This window comes from Sinocyclocheilus grahami, unplaced genomic scaffold (genome assembly GCF_001515645.1).
Source record: "Sinocyclocheilus grahami isolate Dianchi unplaced genomic scaffold, SAMN03320097.WGS_v1.1 scaffold103.1, whole genome shotgun sequence".
NCBI classification, from domain to species: Eukaryota; Metazoa; Chordata; class Actinopteri; order Cypriniformes; family Cyprinidae; genus Sinocyclocheilus; species Sinocyclocheilus grahami.
In genome coordinates this window covers 177,832-198,447 of record NW_015505282.1, presented here as the reverse complement: position 1 = coordinate 198,447, position 20,616 = coordinate 177,832, and the positions used below count along the sequence as shown (strand labels likewise).

At 35.8% G+C, this 20,616-nt stretch overlaps 1 protein-coding gene across 4 annotated transcripts; it reads right to left on the bottom strand.

Annotated features, from left to right (window-relative positions):
• Positions 1-145: 145 nt before the first annotated feature.
• Positions 146-19,064, bottom strand: ccdc66 (coiled-coil domain containing 66). 4 transcript variants are annotated; one of them, XM_016276492.1, is made up of 17 exons: positions 19,030-19,064; positions 18,564-18,858; positions 16,569-16,686; positions 15,543-15,649; positions 14,980-15,080; positions 10,700-10,810; positions 10,486-10,617; positions 9,067-9,260; positions 7,891-7,975; positions 7,653-7,814; positions 5,824-5,980; positions 5,680-5,754; positions 4,295-4,698; positions 4,079-4,122; positions 2,872-3,053; positions 1,007-1,107; positions 146-707 (listed from the first exon to the last, which is right to left on the bottom strand). In XM_016276492.1, the coding sequence occupies exons 5-17, from the start codon at positions 15,070-15,072 to the stop codon at positions 612-614; spliced, it is 1,836 nt and encodes a 611-aa protein (XP_016131978.1). In that variant the 5' UTR covers positions 15,073-15,080; positions 15,543-15,649; positions 16,569-16,686; positions 18,564-18,858; positions 19,030-19,064; the 3' UTR covers positions 146-611. The 4 variants fall into 4 exon arrangements, with proteins under 4 accessions (XP_016131978.1, XP_016131979.1, XP_016131977.1 ...); XM_016276493.1 differs by lacking the exons at positions 16,569-16,686; positions 18,564-18,858; positions 19,030-19,064 and having other exon boundaries at positions 147-707; positions 1,027-1,107; positions 15,543-15,615; XM_016276491.1 differs by lacking the exons at positions 16,569-16,686; positions 18,564-18,858; positions 19,030-19,064 and having other exon boundaries at positions 148-707; positions 2,872-3,050; positions 15,543-15,615.
• Between the last annotated feature and the right edge of the window lie 1,552 nt (positions 19,065-20,616).

Sequence of the window (20,616 nt, the reverse complement as noted above, 5' to 3'; positions counted from 1 at the left end):
TATATTTGTATTTTGCTTTTGCATGTTGGTCGGGCTCATAATGTCGGTTCATTTTCCTCTTTTGTGAAGAAGCTCAAGGCCTTGGTTTTAATATAATTTTTTATAAAGCCGTTAATATACATTAAACAACTTTCAAATTAGTCTGTGTAAACAGTGTGTCTGTATTGCTGATTCAGAAGTAATATTGGTCATGTATATGGAGCAGAACCAGCAAAGTATGAAAAGTATGGTCAATAGTAGACGCAGCGTCAAGTTTAGTTTAAATACGTTTAATTCACATGTAGGGAAAACTGTCAAGTTCACATTCAAGAGCTGCGGTTCAAAATCAACCCCAAAAACATGCCTGATGCGTTACACATTTACAATTAGTCCTTAATAGGGTTGCAAAAAGGTGGACTATTTCAGAAAAATTCCAGAAATTTTGGAAACGTTCCAGGATTTTTTTTTTATATTCCAGGGATTTTTGGAAACTTACCAGAAGTTTACCACCCCTTTACAAACCTAGTCCTTAATAAGAACGTGTAACGGATTCATATGTCAGACAGCAACATCGCCACTGTTCACATCTCGCAGTATAAAGTGCTGGTCTTGTTTTCGGAAGCAGCTCTGGATCACACCGGTCTGAAAGGTGAGAAGTGGTTTCTATGTTGTGTTTGCACTGCAGGGTTCAGACTGGTTTCTAGCTCTCGCTGTCTCTGCAGCAGACCCTGAAATAAAATAAATCAGCATTTCATTTATGGACTGCAGCGTTTCCTGCTGGATTTTGTTTGTTGCAGACAGGAAGCTCGTCCTTAATAACTGGTCGAAAGTACACACAATCAAGTATAACACTATTACGCACAGTTTTGTTGCAGTTAAATCAATACAAAAAAGGAATCTTGTGAATGCATCTTTAACTGCATGTTATATAGAGACTCAGTAAATGAGAAAATGTTTACTATCCATGCTGACAGACTCAAACAAGAGAAACGCTCTGAGCAGTCCCTATCTTTTTTTAAAGTGTTACCTGTCTCAGCTCGGACAGACCTTTCAGGATGGCCTGCTGCCGTTCAGTGCTTTTAGGAGGATGCTGGACCTGAGGCGGCGCCTGCCTGCTGCTGCTCACAACTGCAAGAAGCATCGGAAACTTGACTTGTGCATTACATACACATGCAGTCTGAGTCTGCTTTGTAGGGCTGACCAACAAAATTATCACAATAGATATTTTTTTCATATCAGTTGATAGCGATAATTGTCAAATCTTTATTTCTTTAAAATTTAAAGCCAGATTTCTGCTCCAAAGTGAAAGAAACCAGACCATTAATTTTCCTTAACAAAATATCTAAATAGAAAAATTAATTTCTTAGTTTCTGCATGTTCTGATTGAGTGATATTGTTTCAAATCAAGAAACAGGTTTGGGTTGCCTGATAATATTAATAATACCACTTTTTTTTGTCTCTTAGAAAAACACATTTGATAGTCGCTTGAGTTAGGATGCAGAGGTATGTTTTAGTTCATTATCAAAATCTGTAAAAAAATTGTAGCAACCTCAGTTTATATGGTTACATTTATTCTGAACTTTTTTTTTTTTAATTAAGCATTGGTCTTCCATAGTAGCATACATTTGAATCATGATAAACAGTTAAAACCACACATATAGCACCTCAATACCATGGTAAAATTATAACTATACTGTTTTTCATACAGGCTACCTAAAAACATTCAGTATAAATGCGCACATGCTATAGCTTAAGCACAAATACATACTATAATTATATACCATTACTTCTGTAATAAAATTCAACGTGAATATCCCACATTTCTGCCACAATACCATGGTGCAGTGAGTGTTACTGCAGTAAATCCATGGTAAATGATGGCGATGTGTAGATTGACTGCTACGAGACAGTCAGAAGGCTTTTCAGTGTTTCTTCTGTTTGGATTTAAACTAGTTTAAATCACGGAGTCATTTGTGTTCATCGCTGAGTTCAAGCGCTTCACACTGGGTCTGATCTCACAGCGCTGTCAGTTCACCCAAAAATGAAAATTCTGTCATTAATTACTCACCCTCATTTCATTCTTAACCCGTAAGACCTTCGTTCATCTTCGGGACACAAATTAAGATATTCTTGATTAAATCCAAGAGCTGATCAAGGCTCAGAAACGTTGCAAGGAAATCGTTTAAATAGTCAATGTGACATCGGGTTCAACCGTAATTTTACGAAGCTACAAAAACACTTTTTGTGTGCAAAAAAAATAACGACTTTATTCAACAATTCTGAACATAATGCTGAACGTAAACAACACTGATTACATTGATTATGTTCTGTGGTACTCTCCAAAATGGCAGAAGATGGTAACTCGGGGAAAAGAATTGTTGAATAAATTGTTATTTTTGTTTTCTTTGTGCACAAAAAAGTATTCTCGTAGCTTCGTAAAATTACGGTTGAACCCCTGATGTCACATGGATTATTTAAACGATCTCCTTGCTACGTTTCTGAGCCTTGATCGTGTTAGGATCATTGCTGTCTACGGTGGGTCAGAGAGCTCTCAGATTCCATCAAAAATATCTTAATTTGTGTTCTGAAGATGAACGAAGGTCTTACAGGTTTGGAACGACATTAGGGTGAGTAATTAATGACAGAATTTTCAGTTTTGGATGAACTAACCCTTTAATAGTTATTATGAACTGCTGTATGGAAAAGAACTGCGTGAAGCTCTTTCTTCAGCGGAGCACAAAAGGAGGGAATGTCAGGTTTGCAACAAAAGTAGCAAAATCCTTGATCTAATAAAAAATATATTAGATGCAGTCACATTTACCGCTGTTCGGCAAATTTTCACTAGAAATAGTCATTTCAATCCGGATCCATGCAAGTCACTAGTTTTCTGACCTGTGTGGACCCTCTGATGGGCTTCATGTGTCGGGGGTCTGGACAGCGGAGCGAGGGGGTCCATGTGATACACCTCGTCTGTGCGCACATACGGCACATAGTCTAACGACGGCGGGCGGCCCGTGTCCTCCATCACCTGCTGAGAGGACTTTACTGCAGGAGCGGGAGAAGACGGCACCCTGCTGGAGACACAAAACACTCTTTAAATCACTAGAAAACACATCAAGCATGCTGAAAACATGCGCTTTCAAAGGTAATGCTGGGAAGACTTTTACATTTTGCTTCATTTTAGAAAGAAATTAATCCTTCTGTTCACCAACTGGACTACAAAACAAAACAGTACACTTATTACTGTTTGTGTTTAAAATAAAGTCTCAGCTGCTAGACATCAGGCTTTGCCTTCACAGCAATAACCCTAAAACCCTGTTATATTATTCTTAAGAAACCCTAATGCTGAACTGGAACTCAAGAAACCTTTCTTTTAATTAGCACAGTTGGAAAAGATTGCGCTGCATAATGAAGTGAAACAGTACCACAGTGTCTTTTTCCAATTTTTGCATTTCTTGCAAGTCACACACACACACACATATATATATATATATAGTTTTTCATATTTATATGCACTTTATGTAAGTAATCTGTTAGATTAGATTTACATTTGCATCATACCATACATATTACAACATGTTTTTTCCCCTCTTGAGTATGAGCTCCATATTACCACAATATCATACTATATTATCCATTAAAGCATGATGTATCAATATATGATACTGAACAAAAACACAGATTTGTATAATATTTGTAGTTTAAATGGCATCCATTCTTTGCCTACATATTGCCTTTGGCTGTATGATTTATGACCTTAAATGTGACCCTGCCTGTGAAACCCCAGCTAAAGTCATTTTTTTGTGATTTACTGTTTTCTACATAAAATCATCCTTCATAAAGATGTAGAACATTCTGTGAAAATATAACCTTTATATCTTTAATATTGACCGAGTAAGGCCATGTCAAAGACTGAAATCATAGTGAAATTAACGGTTGAAATCAAACTTTGATGCTTATTATCTCAATAGATTTTGAGACTTTAGCCTGGATTTCACAGACAGGGTCACAAATAGTCACTGTAGTCCACAGTATAATGTTTAAGTACAAAGAGATTTTAAAAAATAAGCTTCATGCATATCTGGGTAAAAAAACTCACCTTTCAGCACTGAAGGCTGGTGCTCCTTGGTGTTGATTTTTACTCTGAACAGAAGAGAGAAACTACATCAACACTCTGAAATGCATTTATCAACATTTACACAACACGCATTGATAGGGATGGCAATTGTGAGGAATTTAACACTGGTTCTGTTCCAATCAGTTTTTTAGTACTCGACAAGTCACTGCTCTTAACTACTAAACGAAAGCGACATACTCTTTGCCCCAGTGCTGGAGGAGACGTCCTGAGTGTCTGTGCTTGAGGTCTGTGGTTATGAAGTGGCTGCGGTGTGCTTCTCTCTAGCAGCGTCATCAGCTGCTGCTGCCTCTGTCTCCTGCTCTCCTGCCGGTGTCTCTGCAGGGCTTCGGGGTAGCGCTCCGACGCCGGGACGAAGGCTTTGCTGGGTCTCTGTGTGTTCCACTCGGGCCTCTTCTCCAGCCTGTGGATCCTGCCGCTCCGTGCGTAAGGCTCGTAAGCGTCCGCATCTCTCAGATGCTGCTTGCTGTGGCTCTTTGCAGATGCTTTTACCTCGCATCGCTGGGATGTGTTGTTTGGAGGAGCTGGGCATGTGACTGCAGCTCTGGGAATAACGGTCTCATTCTCTGGCTGAGGGATGATCTCTGCAAAAATCACAGACTGATATTGTGCCAGTGCTCATACTTTCGTTTAGCAACATTTTTTTTTAAATGTGTTCACCCGCAAATGAGGTTTCTGTCATTAGTTACTCTCCATCCTCTCATTACAAATGCTGTTTGTACTTCATTTACTCAGCTCTTTTCCGTACAAGTGGAATCAAAATCAGATTGGTCATTTACGAAAATCTCTCCTCCACCAAAGCTGAAATTTCACAACCATGTTCAGAATTAATTGACGTATGGATGCAGTTTTGACGTCATTGTCTCCCGAATGTCAGATTAAATGTGACCCTGGACCACAAAACCAGTCATAAGGGTCAATTTTTTTGAAAATGAGATTTACTGAATAAATAATATTTCCATTGATGTATGGTTTATGAGGATAGGACAATATGTGGCCGAGATACAACTATTTCAAAATCTGGAATCTGAGGGTGCAAAAAAATCTAAATATTGAGAAAATCATCTTTAAAGTTGTCCAAATGAAGTTCTTAGCAATGCATATTACTAATCAAAAATTAAGTTTTTATATATTTACTGTAGGAAATTTACAAAATATCTTCATGAAGCATGATCTTTACTTAATATCCTAATGATTTTTGGCATAAAAGAAAAATAGATAATTTTGACCCATACAATACAATTTTGACCCATATTGTTGGCTATTGCTACAAATATACCCCAGCAACTTAAGACTGATTTCGTGCTCCAGGGACACAGATGTGAAAAATAGGTAAGATTTAAGGGCTTTGGCTGAGAACATTTCTCATAATTTCTCATTGAAGGGTTCTCAAGAACTTTTCTACTTTAATTTTTTCCCTCCTTTTTGGAACTTGAAAGCCATTGTCAATGATTGTCAATGAACATGGTGTTGTTGCATAAAATCATTAATGCATTAAGAATCTTTCAGCAGATGAGGATGAGTAAATGATGACAGGATCTTGATTTCTGGGTGAAGTATCAAACCTGTCTGAACAGCGGTGTCTCTTCTTGGAGATGTGGAAGTCGCTGAAGGACCAGGTAAGTCTTCACCACTGAGGGCTAAAAGACTACTTTATAATAATGCATACACAATCTAGTGAAAACAAAGGAAGTTTATTTCCCTCATACCCTGTGAGTCTGCTTCCAGGCTGTGCAGTAGTTTGGACACATCGTGGCCTTTCTTGGCCAGGTCTCTGATTCTCTGGATGTGTTTGTCTTTACAGGCCTCCTCTTGGGCTCTCTGAATGCTCAGATGCAGCTCCTCTGTTTTACGAGACTGCACCTCCTGGAATAGAGTTCTCACCACTTTCATATTCAATATACTACTCAAAACGGACCCTACCGTTTTATTTACTCTTTTAAAATAAAAGCTTATACCATGCTGTCAACTTAAAAAATAAGTCCTTCCAAGCCATTTATTGTGTGTTTCCACAACTAACGAGATGATTTGCTGTGCAAAGAGAACATATGTCAGTGTTTTTACCACTCTAACATTGAAAAACATTTAAACGGAGTGGATGTGTTCATTTGATATTTTCAACCATTTTTCACGCAACTGTTTACAAAAAATGATATACAGAATTTGTTTAGTACATGGTTTGACAGATTAATCCAATTGACTGAAATAAGTTTTGCAATTACAAATTTGGTAGAGTCAGTATTTGCGTTTTCTAGATGCCCATTACAGTGCCAATAACCAGAAGTGAAGCACAGATCACTCTCTCTTACAGTTTTCTTTAACTGCTTACACACAAATCCAAGAACTGCACACACGAAATGCAAAATGCCTCACATCTCTTGCAAAACGAAGCACTGCATTCAAAATATCACACACACATCTCAAAAGCAAACATTTGAAAACACCTTTGCCATAATATTAATCCTGTTAGTTTTGTGTTACATAGAGTATTGTGTGTTGTGTTTTGCAAAAAGTGTTTTCTGAAATTGAAAACGGAGTCAAAGGCTGAGAATTAGTGTATGGTTTTGCAGATTTGGTGTGTGCTTCTGCTGTTTGAGTGTCAGCTTTCAGAAACTGTGTGACAAGTACAGATTTTGTGTGTAAGCAGTTGAAAATAACTAATAAAGAGCATTTACTCTGCTTGTGCAGAGGCTGTTAGGATCCTTGCCTTTCAAAGACATCTCAGCCTGAACACAAATGTTTCTCAGAACCACAGTTTATTGTCTCTCAGGGTTTATCAGAACACTCATTTCAGTGATGTCTATGAAAACTTATTTCCATCATTGAATAACAATATAAAAGCGTAATTTTGACTTTCACAATTGTGTGTTTTTTTCTTCTAGCAATTGAGAGTTTAGAATTCAGTGTTTACATCTCTCAATTCTGACTTTTTCTGAAAATTTTGCATGTAAATGCAGTAAGGTCAAGTGTCAAAAATGTCAGAATTGTGTGATGTAAACTCACAAGTATGAGAACGTCTGAATGAACATAAATCTGAAATTGTGAGATAAAAAAATAACATTTACCTTTTTTAATATTTTTATTCCGTGGCGGAAATAAGCTTCCATATGCACAAAGCAGGGACATTTTATATGTGCTACATGACCTTTAATTAAAATAAATTCTATATATATATTAGTGCTGTCAAACGATTAATTGCATCCAAAATAAAAGTGTTTGTTTACATAATATATGTGTGTGTACTGTGTATATTTATTATGTCTATATAAATACACACACATACAGTATATTTTTTGAAAATATTTACATGTATACATTTATATTACAGATAAATATATTTAATTTATAAACAACATATTTTTCTTAAATATATACATGTATGTGCGTATTTATATATAGACATAATAAATATACACAGAACACACACATATATATTATGTAAACAAAACCTTTTATTTTCGGATGTGATTAATCGTTTGGCAGCACTAGTATAAGACAGATATGTAATATGTTTGTGTAGTGTGTGTGTGTGTTGTACCTCTCTATGTCTCTGTCGCTCTGTGTCCTTCATATACTGCTGCTGGAGTTGTTCTCGCTCTCTTTCAAGCCTCCTCTCCTCCTCTTTTTCCTGCGCCCGTCGTGTGGCCTCCTCTTTCTCTTTCTGGTGTCTGCGCTCCTCTACCTGAGCCTCAATGGCTCGCTGCACATCACACAGTGTCACAGAGCTCAGCAATGTTTCTATGAGTGTACGGCTTCAGTCGAGGGTTGAATCTCACCTGGTGCTCCAGCTGTTTGAGTTTTCTGCGTTCTCGCTCCTCGATCTGAGCAGGGTCCAGCAAGGCTGTCATTGTGCGAAGATGACTAAACAACGAATCACAGGGGCATTTTTATTTTCATAAATCCCTTGAACAAGCCAGACTAAGAATATTTAGAATTTATTTAGTTATTCCAAACACAGTCTAATTTTAAAAAGTCTTTAGGCCAAGATTTTTATTTTGGTGCATTGTCATTATAAATTAACTTCCATTCTGTTTAGAATTATTGAAATTTAAACAATAAATTTACATTAAAAATCCCAGCTGTAGTTGCCAGAACTTTACTATATAAAAACAGTAGCAACAGTTTAGGTTTTACAGACGGAGTACAAAAAACAATATCATTAACTGAAGTCGTGTTATTATACTAAATTACTCAAATCTGTTTTTTATAGCACTGTCAAACGATTAATCGCATCCAAAATAAAAGTTTTTATTTACATAATATATCTGTGTGCACTGTGTATATTTATTATGTATATATCAGTAGTAGTAGTATATTTTTGTTTAATGCCATGTCAGCATCTTGGGCTATTTTCATGGTAAAAACAATAGAAAAAATACAAGTATAGCAAATACAATAAAAACCAGCAAACAAACACAAGTTATATTACACAAGATTTGTTACATTAACATGTCATAAAAATTCTAAAACTTTTTCTGGCAAAATTATAATAAATAACTCACATCGTGAGCTCACATCATAAAATATTTTTCTACATACATTATGTATATATAAAGACACACACATGCATATATTTTAATATTTTGAAAATATTTACATGTGTATATTTATATTAATATAATTTATATTATATAAAAATACATTTAATATATAAACGTAACATATTTTTCTTAAATATATACATGCATGTGTTTGTATTTATATATGTATAATAAATATACACAGTACACACACAGATATTATGTACACAAAAACTTTTATTTTGGTTGCGAGTAATAGTTTGACAGCACTAGTTTTTCCATCATTATATACTGACAAGATTTACCATTAACCAATTAACAGGTTTTTAGCATAGCATTTTCTGTCGGTTATGATAGTTCTTTTATGTTATGATTGATCTGTTCTGCCCCCTCAGGGTGTGTTGTGTGTCATGCATCTCTCAGCTAACACACCTGGATCTCTGCTGGTTTCCCTGAGTGGTGTCGACGCTGGCCCTCCCCAGACTGTCCCCTCCAAACGCACTGGAGCCGTCCCATGCCGTGGACAGAGCTCCAGAGACAGAGCGGTGAGACAGACAGCTGCTGGTGTCAGCTGAGGGCTGATGAAGAGAGTCAAAATGAACGGCCCAGCGCTCGATGTCCTCAGCCTGCGGAGGGTACAGGAGTGAGAGAAACGAGTCTGTGTGATAAAGAGCACTGTCAGGGGATCGTACCGCTCCAAACCATCTGCTGACAGCGGGTGCAATGCGTGGTCTGTCCTGCGGTGGGCCCCGTAGAAGAAAATTAAAGACCACTGCAGAGAAGCGAAACCGTATGAAGAAAGAGCGGTGCCTGAAGAGCTGTGGCTGTTTATGAAGGTCTGCGTTTACCCAAACAGTTATGTAATTCAGTTACACTTTATTTTAAGGTGTCCTTGTTACAGTGTACATTCAAGTACAGAGTAATATTAATTAACTACATGTACTTACTATATGGTTAGGATTAGGGTTTGGTTTAGGGTTACTTGCATGTAATTATGCATAATTTATTGTTATTATAGTAGTAAGTACATGTACTTACATGTAAAATGTTAAATCCGCTTTATTTTATGGTGTCCTTGTTACAGATGTTACATATATTTACTATAGTAATAACAATAAATTATGCATACCTACACACAACTAAGCCTAAACCAAACCCTTATAGTTAATACATATTACTCAGTACTTAAAGGTACAGCGTCAAATAAAGTGTAACTGAGATTTCAGACTATTTAAACATAAAACAATCACGACAAATGCATTAGGCTACAACAAAATAAATGGTTTAGTTGTGTTTTTATACATTTGCGGTCAAAAGTTTACATACATCTTGCAGAATATGCCAAATGTTACAATTTCTAATAAAATAAGAGGGGCCGTGCTTTTAGTACTGCCCTGATGAATCCGTTTCACATAACGGATGCCAACACAACACAAAACAGAAGCTGAAATCAATGCATACCGGAAAACACTACTTCTAGTTAGTTGTAGTCAGACCATTTTCATACCGTGCTGAAACACACTCTAGTTCAATAAATGGCTTGGAAGGACATGTTGTAAACATTTAGCAGTTTCTGTAGGGATGTAAACTTTTGACCACAACTGTAAATTGAACATTCAGGCAAATGTTACATAGGAACGAATTTTCCTTGAAATCGTTTCAGTTTAAGTGTACAGATTGCACAGTGATCTGCACAGTGACAAAATTACTTCCAATAACAAGTGTGCCCCTAAAAGCACAAGTGGCCCCTGCATTATTATATATACATATACATACACAATAGATTGTTTGTTTTTGTTTTTTTGACACACTGGAGTTATACTTGACATGATCATGGTGAGAGGAGTTCACCTGGCTGCTGATCTCTTTGTCGTGTTGTCGGCGTAGTTTGTCCTCCTCTCTCTGCTTGTCCAGTTCCTGTAGCCAGCGTCTCTGCTGCTCCTGTGTCTGAGCACTGAACAAGTCCTCCACAGGAGCCGCTTCCTGCACACATCAGACACCACAGATGCAGTCAAATCACTTGATCGACTGCAGAGCATTAGTTTGAGTAGGTGATGAACCTCACCCCCATGATGAAGGCAGAGCGGATGGCAGCAGGGAGCTCTCGCTGTGTTTGGGCTGGAGCTCTGCGGTTTGAACTCTCCGCTCCAGCTGCTCTCCGTGAGCTCGGCCCATCCTGTACCAGCACACACACACACACACCAACAGCTCAAACACTCAACCTTACATGCTGTTTAACGGCATTATCATCATGTCGCAGTGTCGTGGTGTGATTATTCTTCTATTTTTCAATAAGGTGTGGTCACATATGTGCCCCTGGAGCACAAAACCAGTCTTAAAGGGGTGGTTCACTGGGTTTTTTTCTAGGCTTGATTGTGTTTATGGGGTGCAGTCTAACATGTGTTAACGCTTTTATTATTTTTTACATAATTTACCTTTATTGCACACCTCTCTGTCCCTTCTCTGAGAAACGGGCTGATAATTTCCTTCTTTTGTGAAGCCCCTCCCTCAGAAATACGCGATGGGCTCTGATTGGTTAGCTAGCCCAGTGATTGGCTAAACCGCCTCTAGCACGCGTCTAAACGTCCCGCCCCTCTCCTCAGTGGCACGTGCTCCGGTTGTATTGTAAACAACTGCATCGTTAATATCGCTTATCAGTTTGAGCCGATTGAGAAGCAGAGGATATTATTGAGGAGGATCGTGCTTCAATACAGTACGGCAACTGCACGCGCGTCCATGTTTAACGCTTCTCATAGCTATGTGAAAATAAGTGCATAATTGTAACAGTTCATTGCTGAAGCTGAGCTGAAAGAGAGAGAGAGAGAGAGAGAGAGAGAGAGAGAGAGAGAGAGAGATGCAGAGCGTGTGCAGAGCAGGGGAACGCGAGGAACACTATTAAGAACTGCTGCTTTAGAACATTGATTTTAAAACGTGTGAATCCATTAGAATCGTTAGAAGACAGAATCGCGATTCATATATGAATAGATTTTTACGTGCACCTCTAGTTTTCTCTTCCTCTTCTCTAAAGCAGTGCAGCATGGCCACGCCCCCTTTGCTGCTTTTTCCCGAAGGCGGGGTTTATCTGGGTTTGTGATTTCACGAACCCCTGAAATAACTCTTTGTAGTCCCTATGAGTCGTTTTTGTAGGCATTAAACTGCCAGAATTTTAAAAGACGATATCTCCGTTTGCATTGAACTTTCAGCTTTGTAACTTTGCAGATATTGTTTATGCTCAAACAGCAACATTAGGCACTAACTAACGTCAAAAAAGTGAAATCGCAATGAACCACCCCTTTAAGCCGCCGGGGTATATTTGTAGCAATAGCCAACAATACATTGTATGGGTCAAAATTATCAATTTTTCTTTTATGCCAAAAATCATTATGATATTAAGTAAAGATCATGTTACATGAAGATATTTAGTAAATTTCCTACCGTAAATATATCAAAACGTAATTTTTGATTAGTAATATTCATTGCTAAGAACTTCATTTGGACAACTTTAAAGATGATTTTCTAAATATTTAGATTTTTTTGCACCTTCAGATTCCAGATTTTGAAATAGTTGTATCTCGGCCAAATATTGTCCTATCCTAATAAACCATACATCACTGGAAAGCTTATTTATTCAGCATAAAAAAAACATTGACCCTTATGACTGGTTTTGTGGTCCAGGGTCACATTTATCGCTGTTTGATCAAATTGAATTTGTTTCATAAATTTTACAACATTAACAGTTATTTTCCTTTAATATTTGCTTTAAATATGTACATTCTTGTCATCTAAAATGTTGTTTTGTTGATTAAAATTAGATTTATCTGTTACATGGAAATTTATATGTACATGTGTATTGTTAAAATGCAATAAAAATAAATAAAAAAAAATTAAATGCTATTTCAGACAGAGTAAATCTGACTCATGAGTCCAAATTTAAAGTAAAAAAACAAATAAATTAACACTGAACTGGCTTGAGAGTGTTTGTTAAATCATTTTATTTTTTTTATAATGCACTTAAATTTCAAATGAAATGCACTTTTAGCCAGATTTGTTCTCAGTATTGACAGTGAAACAGTGCTGTATAATTGATATATTTATTTGTTGCACCCTCTTGTGGACAATTAATTTAAAAAGCTGGTTGATTAAAAAATTCAGTGTTTGCATTATTTCCCGTTATATTTAACTGAACAGTTTGATTTTTGTTTCTGCAGCCAGGCACAGTAGAATATTTATCGTCTGTGAAAGCTGTGACAGATTGAACACATACAGACAGATGATTTTCAATGTGTTGCAGCTTAAAATGTGTCAAACATTGACCATGACACAGCAACACACAGCAATATGATTTATGAAAAGCATCATATCTACTCACTGTGTCAGGCAGGTCTTTCAGCCTGGCTTCACATGATTCACTGTGAGCGTTCATATCTTTGAGACTGGCTCTCTGCTGCCTCTTCAGAGCCATCTGCTCATCTGTAAAGCAGCAAACCGATTATTTCACCATAGCTAATTCAACACAGTTCGTAACTACTTCAGGAAACTATTTTGGTGAATTTCTCACTAATTCATATCCCGCCCCTCACCTCGGCGGCACGTGCTCCGGTTGTATTGTAAACAACTGCATCGTTAATATCGCTTATCAGTTTGAGCCGATTGAGAAGCAGAGGATATTATTGAGGAGGATCGTGCTTCAATACAGTACGGCAACTGCACGCGCGTCCATGTTTAACGCTTCTCATAGCTATGTGAAAATAAGTGCATAATTGTAACAGTTCATTGCTGAAGCTGAGCTGAAAGATGGAGGTGAGCTGAATGAGAGAGAGAGAGAGAGAGATGCAGAGCGTGTGCAGAGCAGGGGAACGCGAGGAACACTATTAAGAACTGCTGCTTTAGAACATTGATTTTAAAACGTGTGAATCCATTAGAATCGTTAGAAGACAGAATCGCGATTCATATATGAATAGATTTTTACGTGCACCTCTAGTTTTCTCTTCCTCTTCTCTAAAGCAGTGCAGCATGGCCACGCCCCCTTTGCTGCTTTTTCCCGAAGGCGGGGTTTATCTGGGTTTGTGATTTCACGAACCCCTGAAATAACTCTTTGTAGTCCCTATGAGTCGTTTTTGTAGGCATTAAACTGCCAGAATTTTAAAAGACGATATCTCCGTTTGCATTGAACTTTCAGCTTTGTAACTTTGCAGATATTGTTTATGCTCAAACAGCAACATTAGGCACTAACTAACGTCAAAAAAGTGAAATCGCAATGAACCACCCCTTTAAGCCGCCGGGGTATATTTGTAGCAATAGCCAACAATACATTGTATGGGTCAAAATTATCAATTTTTCTTTTATGCCAAAAATCATTATGATATTAAGTAAAGATCATGTTACATGAAGATATTTAGTAAATTTCCTACCGTAAATATATCAAAACGTAATTTTTGATTAGTAATATTCATTGCTAAGAACTTCATTTGGACAACTTTAAAGATGATTTTCTAAATATTTAGATTTTTTTGCACCTTCAGATTCCAGATTTTGAAATAGTTGTATCTCGGCCAAATATTGTCCTATCCTAATAAACCATACATCACTGGAAAGCTTATTTATTCAGCATAAAAAAAACATTGACCCTTATGACTGGTTTTGTGGTCCAGGGTCACATTTATCGCTGTTTGATCAAATTGAATTTGTTTCATAAATTTTACAACATTAACAGTTATTTTCCTTTAATATTTGCTTTAAATATGTACATTCTTGTCATCTAAAATGTTGTTTTGTTGATTAAAATTAGATTTATCTGTTACATGGAAATTTATATGTACATGTGTATTGTTAAAATGCAATAAAAATAAATAAATAAAAATTAAATGCTATTTCAGACAGAGTAAATCTGACTCATGAGTCCAAATTTAAAGTAAAAAAACAAATAAATTAACACTGAACTGGCTTGAGAGTGTTTGTTAAATCATTTTATTTTTTTTATAATGCACTTAAATTTCAAATGAAATGCACTTTTAGCCAGATTTGTTCTCAGTATTGACAGTGAAACAGTGCTGTATAATTGATATATTTATTTGTTGCACCCTCTTGTGGACAATTAATTTAAAAAGCTGGTTGATTAAAAAATTCAGTGTTTGCATTATTTCCCGTTATATTTAACTGAACAGTTTGACTTTTGTTTCTGCAGCCAGGCACAGTAGAATATTTATCGTCTGTGAAAGCTGTGACAGATTGAACACATACAGACAGATGATTTTCAATGTGTTGCAGCTTAAAATGTGTCAAACATTGACCATGACACAGCAACACACAGCAATATGATTTATGAAAAGCATCATATCTACTCACTGTGTCAGGCAGGTCTTTCAGCCTGGCTTCACATGATTCACTGTGAGCGTTCATATCTTTGAGACTGGCTCTCTGCTGCCTCTTCAGAGCCATCTGCTCATCTGTAAAGCAGCAAACCGATTATTTCACCATAGCTAATTCAACACAGTTCGTAACTACTTCAGGAAACTATTTTGGTGAATTTCTCACTAATTCATACAAATTTGTATCTCATTCATAAGTTTTCATATGATCTGCTTAGACCCACTGACGGTTAGGTTTAAGGGTGGACTTTTTAAAAAAATCATGTGTTTCTGTATGAATTACTTTGAACGTTTGAAGAAAGTTGATAACCAAACAGTTTCTGGTCCCCATTGACTTCCATAGGCTACAAGCAGCTGTTACCAACATTCTTCAAAATATCTTCTTTTGTGAAACGCATAGTTTTGAAACAACACGATAGTGAGTAAATGACAGAATTTGTCCATCACATTCTCAGAGTTTCTATGCCACCCTCATTAATAATAAAAAACTTGCTACGTAGTTATCACAAAGGCGTGTCTGATTGCACAACACAGCAGTACCCAGCTCTCTCCTCCACTGAGCTCTTTTGGCTTCCAGTTTGTCTCGATCTCTTTCCCGTTCTCCAAATGTGCTGAACAAGCCTAACTGCTGCTCATCTGACAGAGGCCTGATTCAAAACAAAAGAGAGAGAAACAAGAGCATACATGACATACATGACTTCATCATGGTTATTAAGAACGACCCAGCTAACAGGGTTCTTTCACATTTATTAACAAAAATTATTTCAGAAATGTTAACAGAATGTTCAAAGTTATCTGGTCTTTAAAAAATGTGCTCAAAATGTCAGCACAAAAATATTATTTATATATTGTTCAACATTTTTCTGAAACTTTTTAGTTGGACATTCATCTAATTATTTTTAAACATTAATGCTTACTAGTTTCAGATGGATAGAGAGCATTCAAAAGGAACTTTCCCACAATGTCTTCAAAATGATCAAATGGAATGTTCACAAAACCAAGAACAAGAATACATTTTTTTAAAATGTTTAAAAAACAATGCTTTGAACATTCAAACAACATTCAGGAATAACGTTTTCATAACTTCATGGGAACGTTAGCGAAATTTTCTCAGTACATATTCTTGTTAGCTGGGTATTTATCACGAAACTCACTTGGTGAATCTCACAAAACATATCAAAAGCATGCCATTTTTCATGTCACTGCTCATATTTAAAAAATAAATAAATAAAAAATAAAAATAGGCATTTGATAAAAGTTCATACATCCAAAATATGCAAAAAATGCTGCTGGGGTATAAAGCCCATTAATCAGTGCTCTCTGGATGTGGGACTTCTAAGTTGAAAAAGCCTTTATTCACATGGCTTTAGGGCACCCTGATCAAGGCTTGTTAGCTTGTGTAGTATTGTGTGTTTTTCACTATAATTTCGAGTGCCTTGGAGTGATTCGTTATTTGATAAGGTTCCTTTCATTGTAGCATTGTTATCATGACAACTAAGCTCACGTTATAAGATTCGCCTCTTGTGATACACTGCATCTGATCTTAAATCAAGTCAGTTTTCTTACTGTCTGTCTGTCTTTTCTTGTGATGCTCTGTGTCTGTAATTATGGTCGTCCAGGATCAACTCTTCAGCTGTTCCTGTAGTTCCGGCACACTTTTCTTCTGAGCTGGCCACAGGTTCTGCTAACAAGAAAAAAGCTTGTCCTTCAGAATGCCATGGACGAAGTTATTTAACCCTAAAAGGGGCAACATTTCCTGGGGGATACAAACATTTGAGAAGCAGTGGAGAGAAGCAGTGAAAAGTTTTTGTGGCTTGCGTTTTAGAAAATCTAATCTTTTTGTAATGTTTACAAAACAGATATTGTTGGAAAGGTCTGACAGTGAAGTTTCCATATTTGGTGAATGTTTTGTAATAGAAGTGATATTGTGACAGAAAACTGCATAAAAAAATTTAATAAAGTTTGGGTGTAACCCAGTGGTTGTTTTTGGTATAGTGCCCAAACAAATCTCACAGGAACCACAATTTTTGTGATATCAACTTCAAATTTGGAACATAAATCGGTTAGACATATGGCTTTTATTTTATGGCAATTTTAGAGTGCAACATATTTTATAAAATATTTATTTTATATAAAATATAAACAATTAGTATACTACATTATCTTTACTGTGAACTTAAAACTTTTATACATTTATTATTTTAAATATATTATTATAAACTTATTTTGAAATGCTTTCACTTCTGTTCTGTTTCCAGTAAATTTATACCCCAAAGGGGCGATGTTTCCTGGGGGATACAAACATTAAAATCAAAAATAAGAGTCAAGTTTTGAATAAAAATCATGAAATTGTATTATTTGAGTCCCAATAAGATGGAAAATAGCAATACATTAATTTTCTGATGTCTCTTTATGGGTTTGCCCTTTTTTTATATATATATATATATATATTTATTGATCATGAAACACCAGAGGGCTGTTTTAAGAAAAGCAGGGATTAAAGTCCAAAACCTGACTTGTAATAACCTAACAAATCAATCGGGACTAAAGCGGTTTCATAAACGACAAATTAAGTTCATACAATCTCACTAATTCGATCCAGGTTCAGTGAGTCAGGATAATTTGATGTGCACACTTATTCTTGAGCAGCCCTTAATGTCGATCATGGATCAATTGATAAACCATGGTAAACAGCGAATATATTTGTGCTGTTTAATGCATTTGAGATGCTGTATTTTCCTCAATGCATAACAGACATGTCACAGGTATATTTATTCTTCATCTTTAAATGTTAAAAAGTCATGCAAATATATCCATTTTGCTGTCAGGAGTGGGCGAGTCTTACGCGAGTGAACGAGCACTGCTGCGCGCTAAACATAATAATTCTGAGTAAAATATACATTTTGCTAAAATATTTGTTGATGGACATTAAATGTGACATGTAGAATTTTAATCCTACATATAAGTGTAACTGTAAATCAAATGCAAGCTGGCTAATACAGCCCTAGCTCAAATTAGTTAAATGTGTGTTCCTCTTATCAGTTAAAACGTAGTCTGTTTTCATTTTTAATTTAGTGTTTTTAAAGAAGCATTTTTATACTGTAATGTTTTAATGTTCTACTATAAACATAGCTGTCATAAAACCAGAGAGAAAAGCTGCATGGCTGGAAACTGCTGATCAACTGAATGTGCAAGTAGCAGCTATGTTATGATGTTTTCATGCATCTTAAATACAGTCGGCTGTAGCCTAGGCCTATATTTGTATTTATTTGATTTATTTAAGTTGCATTTTCTGTATACTTCTATTTTTGGACTGATAATAAAGTGTATGTGAGAGAGTCAGTGGTAATATCAATGCGTTCCTATTGGTCAGTGTTAGAGGAGCTCAGCTTAGCCTGCTCCGGACCAGGCTAGTTTCCCAGAATAAGTTGCTACAGTGACAGCTATGGTGAATTTGCTTTCTGAAACCAAATCAAGTGACAATAAGTCAGACTAACCGAAATAAGCCTGACTAGTTTAATGAAGCATCCCCCAGGTCCTATACTCACTGCAGAAGCTCACCTGTGTGAGTGTGAGTGTGAGTGTTTGCAGAGGATGAGCTGCTGATGGTGCTCAGTATCTGCTGGAACTGCTCCTGTGTCAGACACACCACACTCTCCTTCTGCTGCGTGACTGTGCTGTCCGACTGCACTCTCACAGCCTCGCTGGACCTGCTCTTGGGTCTGCCTGTGCTGTTCTGCCCAACACAACTGACAGCTGGTGTGTTTTTGCTTCTTTTTTCCTTTTCGGCTTTGTCTGCTTGAGCAGGACATTGTTTGGAGTTGGTGATTTTGTGTGTTTTATTCCTTGGAGGAATCTGAGCACAAAGAATACAGACCACACACAAGCAACACACAGTTCAAAGCAACACACATGTTTGATAACTTCTAGAATTTGCGCGTTACATTGACCACATTTACACAGACTGAGCTCATTGACTTATCTTTTTTTTTTTAAACACAAAAAGGCTGCACAGATGTTTACTTGCCTGACAAGAGCCCTTCTTATTTGAAGACTTTGATTCAGCACCTGTATAAGATGAGATACACTCTTAGTCGTATGTCTATGTCATGTCATGTGTGACCCTGGTCTTAAGTCGCTGGGGTATATTTGTAGCAATAGCCAACAATACATTGTACGGGTCAACATTATTGATTTTTCTTTAATGCCAAAAATCATTAGGATATTAAGTAAAGATCATGTTCCATGAAGATAATTTGTACATTTCCTACTGTAAATATATCAAAACTTAATTTTTGATTAGTAATATGCATTGCTAAGAACTTCATTTGGACAACTTTAAAGATGATTTTCTCAATATTTAGAATTTTTTGCACCCTCAGATTCCAGATTTTCAAATAGTTGTATCTCAAATATTGTCCTATCATAACAAACCATACATAAATGGAAAGCTTATTTATTCAGCTTTCAGATTATGCATAAATCTCCATTTCAAAAACATTGACCCTTATGACTGGTTTTGTGGTCCAGGGTCACATATGGAGAAAAGCGTCTGCTAAATGCATAAATGTAATTTAATTTAATTTAATTTAATTTAATTTAATTTAATTTAATTTAATTTAATTTAATTTAATTTAATTTAATTTAATTTAATTTAATTTAATTTAATTTAATTTAATTTAATTTAATTTAATTTAATTTAATTTAATTTAATTTAATTTAATTTAATTTAATTTAATTTAATTTAATTTAATTTAAAATGTTTCTTTATTTTTTTATTTAATTAAATTAGGGATTTTTTTCTGAATGCATGTTTGCATTTGCATTAGTTTTTGTTCGTACGCCGCTAAGATGCCGATATTTTGGTATGTATACTGAAAACAAAGGTGTAGAATTTACTTTAAAACTATTTCGAAATTTACTTTGAATATACTTTGAAACTATTTAAACTATTTAAAAACACTCAGAAATTATTAGTAAATACAAATAAATACAAATTTTATTTAAAAAATGTTTTGTTGTAAAACACAATCATTTTTACAGTGTACAATTTTATAAAGCATATAAAAATGAGACAGATGCTAATAAGAATAATATCAAAACTGAAGTTTTAATACGTCCGGCTAAAAATAACCTGAGAAAGAATTCTGCTCAAATATAATATGAGAATGAGCAAAAATACCCCAATTAATGCCCACAGAACAGATTTAGAACTAGATCATTAAAGTTCAAGAAAATCAAAAAACCATGTTGCAGTATGTAATCGAGACGGTATATTTTGATCTGAGTGCTGACCTCATGAACCCAAATGTGTCCCGCTGACCACCAGAAGAAAAGCTCAGCTACACCAAGACACGTGATTAAAACACAAAAAGAAGAACACTGTGCATATTAGGACCTTAATTAGAGTAATATATACCCTTAAGTCAGTAATATAATGAAGGTACATTTTTAGAGAGTATTTTTGTATTAGAGAAACAATGCATTGTTTTACTTCTACATGCATCTGTTTGTTAGTAATTTATTCCTATATGTCCTATATGTTTATTCTCCTGTATATACTGTATGTATGCTGTCTGTAAATGTGTGTGTGTTTCTCTGAGGTTCTGTCAGT

What these genes read in the sequence shown, in the direction of transcription:
- ccdc66 (XM_016276492.1), bottom strand. Translation starts at nt 15,072, where the DNA reads ATGGCTCTGAAGAGGCAGCAGAGAGCCAGTCTCAAAGATATGAACGCT. An exon ending in GCTCTGCCTTCATCATGGGG is followed by an intron (nt 10,618 to 10,699) that starts GTGAGGTTCATC and finishes TGATGTGTGCAG; the next exon opens with GAAGCGGCTCCTGTGGAGGA. An exon ending in GTCTGTCCGAGCTGAGACAG is followed by an intron (nt 708 to 1,006) that starts GTAACACTTTAA and finishes ATTTTATTTCAG; the next exon opens with GGTCTGCTGCAGAGACAGCG.